General features: G+C 40.4%; 2 protein-coding genes across 2 annotated transcripts in view; one reads left to right on the top strand and one right to left on the bottom strand.

The window, feature by feature from the left end:
* The window catches only part of LOC122250134 (DNA repair protein RAD51 homolog 2), an 8,230-nt gene extending 6,574 nt beyond the window's left edge, over positions 1-1,656 (bottom strand). The window contains exons 1-3 of the mRNA XM_043011462.2: positions 1,453-1,656; positions 434-547; positions 42-153 (exon numbers count right to left, since the gene is read on the bottom strand). Of these exons, the coding sequence (XP_042867396.2) occupies positions 42-153; positions 434-547; positions 1,453-1,536 (310 nt within the window). The 5' untranslated portion in view covers positions 1,537-1,656. The remainder of the gene's footprint in view (positions 1-41; positions 154-433; positions 548-1,452) is intronic.
* A 3,463-nt stretch (positions 1,657-5,119) lies between these two features.
* The window catches only part of LOC122250136 (uncharacterized), a 16,410-nt gene continuing 11,529 nt past the window's right edge, over positions 5,120-10,000 (top strand). The window contains exons 1-5 of the mRNA XM_086556512.1: positions 5,120-5,200; positions 6,621-6,952; positions 8,254-8,465; positions 8,944-9,128; positions 9,320-9,434. Coding sequence (XP_086412638.1) covers positions 6,841-6,952; positions 8,254-8,465; positions 8,944-9,128; positions 9,320-9,434 — 624 coding nt within the window. The 5' untranslated portion in view covers positions 5,120-5,200; positions 6,621-6,840. The remainder of the gene's footprint in view (positions 5,201-6,620; positions 6,953-8,253; positions 8,466-8,943; positions 9,129-9,319; positions 9,435-10,000) is intronic.

Raw genomic sequence — 10,000 nt, 5'->3', positions numbered from 1 at the left:
TTACCCTTATTTCAACACTGATAACTAATAAAATAACTTGCCTGCAAATTCTATCACAGTGCCAGCATGAAGACCACCATGCAACATTGCATCCAGTTGCTTACTTCCTAAAGATAATGAAAATTTTTCTTCTTCTTGACTTAGGGTAAAGGCCTAAAGAGGAATATATCATTAAAATATGAACAGGAAAATCAAATGCCCATCATTTTGTCAAGCAATTCATGATTTATCATAATTGCAATCTCATAGAATATAATTTCCATTAGGGCAACATCAAAGAAAGCCACTGATGATGCATAGATATTAATAAACAAGTAATCATCCTTACAAAGAATTACTATATACTGATCATTTCAAAATGGTCACACAATTTCTTAAAAGAGCTAATCAAAGAAGTAACAATGTTAAGGAATGCAACTATAAAGTGTCTTACCGACTGGTACTTTGGAACGCATGATTCATATAACCGATCCAAGAGAGCTTCGCATTCATCAGAGCTTAACTGGAGTGTGCTCATGATCTGCAGTGGCGACAAAGACAGCACATCCTGAGAATCATACAAATAAAATTAACTTTAGTTTCTTCATAATTTCTTAATACTGGCTTATCTTTAATGCTAAATACTTAATTACTTACAGGAGACTTAACCTTTGCACATATTCTTACACTCTAACTTGGGTTCATTTTACAAATGAGCACATTTGCATACTTCATCTTATCATCCAAGAAATTATATGAACAAATAAAGGAATAACTAAGAATTTCTATCTTCTACGTTCATAAGATAAAATAAAATTTGATAGAAAAGTTACGCATTGGTGATACTGCAAAGCTATTATCAGTATATTGTAATTGATGTATACTATCCAAACATTACCAGTTTAGTCCATAGATATCAACTACAAAGACCTTATGGGTGGGTATTAACTGCAATCTGGCAAGAAAGATCTGGAGGCTAAGTGTCAAATATGGAACCAATTCATGCTCTATCTCGTTTGCCAAGAAACCAAAGGAGTGGTGTTCATGTTCACTTGACACCACAGAAATAACAATTAGCAAAATTCCAAAACAAATACTCATAAAACACATACACAAATCCACTCCTGATCCTCTCACCAACGGGCGCTACGACAAAGGCCAAAAATCCACCATTTGGACCACATACATTCTCGTAAGATAGAGCTTGCACACTTCTCAGGCACTCTAACAATATATAAGGAACTAGTCCAAGCTATATCTTGCTAGAAATGGGGAGGTTATTATGATCCTTTGACACTATGAGAAAAAAAAACTCAAATCTATACGCATTTTATTACAGTTTAAATATTTTTTTTAATGAATCTGGAATAAACAATGTCAACACATACAGGAAAAGGACACAAAGGAAAACCACAAAACATCTATCAAATCATATCTACCACATAACACATACGTAACTCGAAGCACCATCACCTTCACGGTTTTAAAGTTACACCTCGTAAGTTTATCCTTCAATTCTTGATCTTCGATTAATCTAGCAAGTCTTCTCATTGCCATTTTGAACTTCTGAGTCCATGAGTCGGCTAAATCCAAGCTTTGTTCTTCATGACATCGAATAAATCTCCTAATTTGAGAGAATGTCTTCCTTTCCCTTTAACATTGGCGGCGTCAATGGGTTTGATTTTGTAAACAAACTGGATGCGGATAAAAAGTGACGATTCTTTGCCGCTTTTTATTTTGGTATACCTAATATGTTAGAAAGGGGAAATCTGTATCTATCTATCTATTTATCTATCTTTCTGTTTGTATGTCTGTCTATCGATCTATTTATTTCTCTGTCTCTGTATTTGTCTCTGTCTCTGTATTTGTCTCTGTCTCTGTATTTGTCTCTGTCTCTGTATTTGTCTCTGTATTTGTCTCTGTCTCTGTCTCTGTCTGTCTCTGTCTCTCTCTATTTCTATTTCTCTCTCTCTCTCTCTCTCTCTCTCTTTCTCTCTCTCTCTCTCTCTCTCTCTCTCTCTCTCTCTCTCTCTCTCTCTCTCTCTCTCTCTCTCTCTCTCTCTCTCTCTCTCTCTCTCTTCTCTGTCTGTCTCTCCTCTCTCTCTCTCTCTCTCTCTCTCTCTCTCTCTCTCTCTCTCTCTCTCTCTCTCTCTCTCTCTCTCTCTCTCTCTCTCTCTCTCTCTCTCTCTCTCTCTCTCTCTCTCTCTCTATTCCTTTCTCTATATATATATTTATTTATCTCTCTCTCTCTCTATTTCTCTCTCTCTCTCTCTCTCTCTCTCTCTCTCTCTCTCTCTCTCTCTCTCTCTCTCTCTCTCTCTCTCTCTCTATATATATATATATATATATATATATATATATATATATATATATATATATATATATATATATATATATTATGTATGTATATATAATATATATATATATAGATATATATATATATATATATATATATATATATATATATATATATATATATATATATATATTTATATGTATATATATGTGTGTGTATATATATATATATATATATATATATATATATATATATATACATATAAATTAGGCCATTAAAACCCATAGCCTTTTTGCATTCGCCGTGCCTGAGAAGCTTTAGGAAATGTTAATAAGAAGTGTTCCGTAAACGTTTTCAAAAGTATTACACGACAAGGGTGATTGGAGGGGGGAGGAGGGGGGATGGGGGGTAAAGCATCTTTTAGTAGTCTTGGGGAAGAGGTTTCTTTCTTCCGTTTAGTCTTTCTTCTTATTGTCTGCCTATTTTTTTCTCTTTCCTCCTCCTTACACATCTTATTCCTGCATTTCTTTTTTTTCTCATTCTTCTCCGTCATCTCCCTCCTTTCTCTTCTTCACCTTCTTCGTCTTCCATCTCCGTCCTATCCCTTATTCTTTCCCTCTTCGTCTTCTTCACCTCCTTCGTTTTCTCTGTTCACTCCCTCCTCCTCCTTTCCCTCCTTTTTCTCATCTATCTCCCCTTTCCTTCACTTCCTTCGTCCCTCTCCTTTCACCTCCCCACTCCCCCCCTCTCTCTCTCTCTTTCTCTTAAAAAATCTGCTACTCTGAAAAAAAATCTAATTTTCTGTAATGTGTACTGTTATGCAGATATCTATAACCTAAGGTAATTGATGATATACAAATTTACATTGACTAATTTTGAGACGCAACTTACGACAAAAGTAATGACAACAGATATCTTTTGCCAAGAGATAATAATAATCGTAATAAGAAGGTCTTGAATCAAACTAACCGTTTTTTTAAACACGCCCACTGAAGATGAGAAACAAATTAAAAAAACAAGAAAAAAAAAAACAAGAGAGAAATAAGAAAAAAAAGTCATCTGGATTTCAAAATTCAACATTTCTCCTACAGGACGCAGCAACAACACACCGCAACAGCAGTCAAGGAACTCGGCAACTCCTCCTCCTCAATTTCTTCCTCTTCCTCTTCCTCCTCCTCCCCTACCTCCTCTACCTCCCTCTCCTCCTCCTCCTCTTCCTCCTCCTCCTCTTCCTCCTCTACCTCCCTCTCCTACTCCTCCTCCTCCTCCTGCTCTACCTCCTTCTCCTCCTCCTCCCCCTCCTCCTCCCTCTCAGTCTCCCACGGCCTCCGATCCTCCCAAGACAGATCCAGCAGACGAGTTCCTTTCAAGTCGCTCTCTCACACACAACTTCTCGGTCCCTTTTCTCTCGCAGCTGAAAGAGGCCGGTCGTGTCCTCGGCGTCTGTGCGCAAAGAAAGGGATCTAAACCTTCCGCCGAAGTCTACAAAAGGGGTTTCGGATCCTCTTCAGGGGACATCTCTTTTGTGTAGGGAGTTTGAGCTCTCCTTGATAATGAAGATGTTCCTTTATCAATATTCTCCGATGCTGCCGGGACTAAATAAGATGTTGAGACTTTATCACTAATATAGATTTACTTATCATACTTATTATTATTATTATTATTTTTTATTATTTTTTTTTGTAGGGGGGGGTAGTTCTTCCTTTAAAAAAAAATATTGGATAACAAGTTCCCACAAGTGAACACACACACACAATTATTTTGTTATCCCTCTCTTCCATCTATTCCATCTATCTGTTTATTATCCCCTCTTTCTTTTCTCATTTTGTTTTACCTCTCTTTGCCTCCCTTTCTTCTTTCTCCCTCTCCTTTGATTCTCTATCTCCCCTCGCCGCTTTTTTCCTATTATCTCTCCCTTTCCCCTTCCCTCTTTCTGATTCTTTCTCCCGCCTTATCCTGATCTCTCTCTCTCTCTCCCTTCCTCCCCCTTCTCTTTCCCTCTTTCTGTCATCTATCCCTCTCTCTTTTCCTCTCTTGTCTCTTCTCTCTCCACGCCCCTTCTCGCTCCCAGGGAATATCATGCACTTACTCGTGCATGAATATGCTCTACGAATTATGCAAAAGAACCCTAGGCGTCATCTCAGCGCCCTTGAACGAGGCAGAATCCAGTGTGTCCGTCCTCGCCTTGGTTCTCACGGTCTGCCTCTTGTCTATTCCCCATTTTCCTCTTTATGAATTAATGTCTGTCCGTATGTATATAGGTATGTATGTATGTATGTATGTACGTTTGTATATATGTATGCAAGTACGTATTTATGTATGTATGCACACATACAATAATAATAGTAATCTTTTATATTAAGAAAAATAAATCAAAGAGGTAACTGATTATCTAAAATCGTCCGACTTGTCAACAACTAATGATGCTTTTTTGAAAGGGATAAAGTTTACGAAAGTCCCCCCATGAATCGGCCATACAGATCGAATCCCTGACTGATTATTTCAAAACCATCTACCTAGACACAACTAACAACTGTTTCCCGGAGAAGTGAAGTGTTAAACAACTGAAGTGTCGTTTCACACGCGTCATGTTGACAACTAACGTCACTCCTTCAGCGAAGTGAAGGCTTGGCTTCACTTCGTTTCGAAACCGCGAATACGAATCCTTTTCGGAAATTCGTCCTTTATTCTTATGCTTTTTTAGATACGGATTTAGATCCTTTCTGATGTTATTTTCCTTCTATATACTAAGATATGTTAATGTGTACCATCCTTTAATCAGACAAACATAAATACATGTTTGTTTACTAATAAATAAACAAAGGGGGGATGCTTCGAAGGATTCGGAATAAAGCTTCACTTCTCCCCCATCAACTTCAAAGACAGTTCCCATCGACACTTCGCCGCCATCAGTCACAAAAGCAGGTGAGAACTGAAAGCCTTCTTGGAAACGCCTGACATTCTATTATTGTTATCATTATTTTTTCGTTGTAAATCGACTAGAACGATTGATGTATTTATATGGAAATCAGATACTCTATAGATATTCATTCAATATCATGGACTTGTAACTAATAGAGTAATGATATTTCTGATCATATTTGTTAAGTATTCCAATAACTCACAGGAATAAAAACAATTCAAACTTTCAAACAAGCTTCCATTCACATTTTCACCGAGTCCCGCTGGGTTAAAATGAATTAGCCAACGGACTGCTCTCAGCGCGAGGCTTAATTACAAGGTAACGGGTGCAAGACAAAGGTTGCTGGGTCAAAAGAATTTCCCGAAATTCCCATGATGAGAGTCCCTGTCATCAGCCTTGAAGAATTAGCGTGCCTGGGAGGGAGAGGGAGATGGAGGGAGGGGGAAAGGGAGGGAGGGAGAGAGGGGGAGAGGGATAGGGAGAGGGAGGGAGGGAGGGAGGGAGGGGGAGAGGGAGAGAGATGTTTATTTTTATAATCATTATTGTTATTATTATTATTGAAATAATTATTATCAAAATTATTACTATTATTGAAATAATTATTATTATCAAAATTATTATTATTATTATTATCATTATCATTATTATTATTATTATTATTATTATTATCATTGTTATAATTATTATTATTATCATTGTTATAATAATAATTATCATTATTATTGATAATGCTAATATAGTAATCAAATTTAAGAGTACACATATTAGAAATACCACGATTGTTATTTCTGTCGCTATGACTGTTAGTGCTACCACAACTGATATTACGCTTATTGTTGCAGAAAAAAATGTAAGAAGGATAATGAAAATGATATTAATGATAGCATTGCTAGAGGTAGCTAGTGATATTATTTCCTGTTATTAATGTTATGAGTACTGATACGCTTCCTATATAGTTGGGTTAATAATGTTATATTAATAATAATAATAGCCATTCGGGTAAATGTGAGAAGACTTCCCTAAGTGGCTTTCAAAGCGGAATTTATTGTGATTTCTGATAGGCCTACGTTATGAACACCCAACACTATAAAGCGATTTCTGCGGACATTTTTCCATTGGATTGGTTCCTCATTTGATTAAAAATGCCGGAGTGAAAGTGGTAGACATTTTTTTTTTTTTTTTTTTTGGGGGGGGGGGGGGGCTTTTCAGAGCGGTAAAGATGGGGATAATGATGTCTTTTTTTATTTTTTTTTATTCCTTTTTAAAACATATTTTTAACTTCTGGATTCCTTTTCTCCCTCGCTTTATGCTTTTATGCCTTTGTCTTTTGTTTTTGTATGTCGTTATTCAATTTTTTTTTCCTGTTATTATTTTACTAGCTTTATCCTATCATCTCTCTTCTCCCTTTTCCTTCGATCTTAGACATCAGGCGAAAAGATCGAGAGAAGAAAACGAAAAGGAGAAGGAGGAGGAGAGAGAGAAAAAAAAAATAACAACGAAAGAAGACAAAATAACGAAGGAAAGACAACAAGAGAAAGATAAAGTCAGAGAGAGAGAGAAAGAGGGATAAACAAACGAAAGAGAACGAGAGCGAGCGAATGCGAAAGAGACCGAAGGAAAGAGCCAAAGCGAAGACGATAAAATGGCGACAGAAACGGAGATGAGCGTCGATTCCTTGGACACGAGTCTCGTTGATCTTACGATCGGCGAAGCGACGATGGAACGATTGACCAACTCCATCATGAAGTCTGCCGGTAGGTGGAGAGGGAGGAGAGGGAGGGTGGGTGGGTGGGTGGGAAGGAGGGTGGGAGGGAAGGAGGGAGGGAAGGAGGGAGGGAGGGAGGGAGAGAGGGAGGGAGGGAAAGAAAGAAAGAAAGAAAGAAAGAGAGAGAGAGAGAGAGAGAGAGAAAGAAAGAAAGAAAGAGAAAGAGAGAGAAAGAAAGAAAGAGAAAGAGAGAGAAAGAAAGAAAGAGAAAGAAAGAAAGAGAAAGAAAGAGAGAGAGAAAGAAAGAAAGAGAAAGAGAGAGAGAAAGAAAGAAAGAAAGAGAGAAAGAAAGAAAGAGAGGGAGAGAGACTGAGTGAGAGAGGAAGTTTCAAAGCACTTTCTTTTTTTTTTAACTTTTTGATTTGTGTGTATGTATGTTTCTTTTTTTATATTGTAGTTGTAGATATGTTATTTGGTCAATGGGTTATGCAATTTGTATGCATGATTGCCATTCATAAACCGACCGAGCTCATTGATGGACAGTTTCATATATAAGTTCTTGTAGGAACATTTTGTTATGCACATTATTTAGCAATATAATATGACATTTTGCTATATAAATCAATGAGTATACAATTCTAAACATATATATCTATATATAAGGTAGAGGTAAGAATACAGGAAGTATAGGATAATACAATAAAGTTGGTAAGTAAATTTCAGTCAAAATATTTGATAGCTTATGGAATTCAGTTTGATTTTTTGCTACTCTTAATCGTCATCAATTTTCCTTTTGTAATGATGGCGATTGCAGTAGGGCTTATATTTTAATGGGTGATGTTGATGGTGATTTGAATGACAGTGATGGAGATGACGGGGATGGGAGGTAGAGAAAAATATAGAGGAGAAGAAAGTGATAGAGATAGAGAAAGAGATAGATGAATGAGATGAAACATAGATATAGAGAAATAGATAAAAACATAGATATGTAGAGAGAGATTAAGCAGATCTATAGAAAGAGATAAATAAATCTTAGACTTAAAGAAAGAGATAAATCTTAGACTTAGGTAAAGAGATAAAACAGACTTCGAGAAATATATAAAACATAGATTTGGCGAAAGAGATGAAACATAGACTTAGAGAAACATATATTTATATATAGATTTAGCGAAAGAGATTAAACAGATATAGAGATAAAACATAGTTATATATAAAAAAGATAGAGAGAGAGAAAGAGGTAAAACAGTTCTAGAGCAGGATCGAAATCAAGAAATAGAGATCAATAAAGATAAATAGAGATAAAGGGGAAAACTAATGCCCCGCCCATCCACCTCCCCGCCCGTCCCAAAGACCGAAAGAGTCCCATACGCCCGGACGCCCCAGGACTCCCGGAGGACGAGACCTCGGCCGACGGTGGGCGTGACGACGATTTGGGCGTGGGCGTGGGCGGGATCCCTCTCGACCTGTCCATGAAGGTGAGCACGTCGGCCGGGTCTTCGTTCTCGCCGCCCACGTCCCACGCCAAGAATCTGACGGCGCAGGACGTCAGCGACCGCGATAAGGTGAGAGGCTGACGGGGCTCTGGGTTGAGGTTGAGGTTCGTGTGTGTCTGTCTGTCTGTCTCTGTCTGTCTGTCTATATGTTTCTGTCTGTTTGATTATGCTTTTGTTTTGTTTTCGTCTCTAGATTCTTGAATGTTATATATATTTTTTCTTTCCTTTTCTGTTTCTATTTTTTAACTAGTTTAAACTCTCCTCTCTCCCCTTCCCTCTCTCTCTTCCCCCCCTTTCTTGTCTCCCCTCTCCCCCATCCTCGTCTCCCTTCTCCCCCTTTCTTGTCTCCCCTCTCCCCCATCCTCGTCTCCCCTCTCCTCTCCTCCCCTCCTGTCCCCTCTTTCCCCACTCCCTTATTTCCCTTCCGTCTCCCTCGCCCCACTCCCCCTCTCCCCCTTCTCTGATCTCTTCTCCCCCTTCCATCCCCCTCCCTCACTCCCTTCCCCTCACTCATCCCCTCCCCCACTCCCCCCTCCCCCTCCCAAAGCTGTGGGCGGGATCCATGCGAGACTTGAGCCACACGGTGGACAAGATCCTGTCCTCTGGAGGAGGCTTGAGCAAGGAGCGACGCCCGTCCGACCTCTCGTACATGGGCGTCTCCCCCGCCCTCGGAGAGATGTTGCTGCAGCACGGGGAGTTCCCTGCCACGCCCCTCTTCACGCCCACGCCCAGGTGAGGTCCTGTGGAAGGGTGGATAGTTGCTATCACACACAAAGCGAGAAGCAAAATATAGATAAAAAAAAAAGTATATATATGGGTGGTAAAGAAAACGACATCCAAATACATCCCATCTCCACGCCCTTCCCCTCTCTCAACCACCTCAAGCCCCCCCCTCACCCACCCGCCCCCCCTTCCTCCTACAGGTACCGAAGCACTCCTCTGGACGTCGGTGTCCCCCCCTTCAGGGTAGCGGACACCACCCGCGGACACAACGTTGCCTTCGCCGCTTCCATTGCCTCGTCGCTTGGCCAGAGTAAGGTAAGGTGAGGAGAGGGGAGGGAGAGAGGGTGGAAGGGGAGGAGAGGAGAGGAGGGGAGGGGAGGGGAGGGGAGGGGAGAGGAGAGGAGGGAGAGAGGGTGGAAGGGGAGGAGAGGAGAGGAGAGGTTGGAGATGTGGGGGAGAGGAGGGGGGAGGAGGGAGAGAGGGTGGAAGAGGAGGAGATGATAGGTAGATGTGGGGGAGAGAGGGTGGAAGGGAAGGGGAGGAGAGGAGAGGTTGGAGATGTGGGGGAGAGGGTGGAAGGGAAGGGGAAGAGAGGATAGGTAGGAGATGTGGGGGAGAGAGGATGGAAGGGGAGGGGACGAGAGAGGGGAGGGAAGGTGGAGGGAGAGGGAGGGAGGGATTAAGGGGGAAGGGTGGGAGGATGGAGGAGAGGGATGGTGAAAATAAGGAGGGAGGAAAGGTGAAAATGAGGATAGGAGGCAAGGTGAAAAGGAGGGAGGGAGAGACTGGAGAAAAATAGGGAAGGAGAGAGGAAGTGGGAAAGATTGCTGGGATGGGAAGAATGGGAAGGGAGAAGAAAGGGAGCACGGGAGAGCATTGAT

Source organism: Penaeus japonicus, unplaced genomic scaffold, assembly GCF_977035675.1.
Source record: "Penaeus japonicus unplaced genomic scaffold, GWHDUDI00000001_assembly GWHDUDI00000032, whole genome shotgun sequence".
Taxonomy (NCBI): Eukaryota; Metazoa; Arthropoda; class Malacostraca; order Decapoda; family Penaeidae; genus Penaeus; species Penaeus japonicus.
Note: the sequence above shows the minus strand (reverse complement) of the source record. Positions and strands in the feature narration are given on the sequence as shown.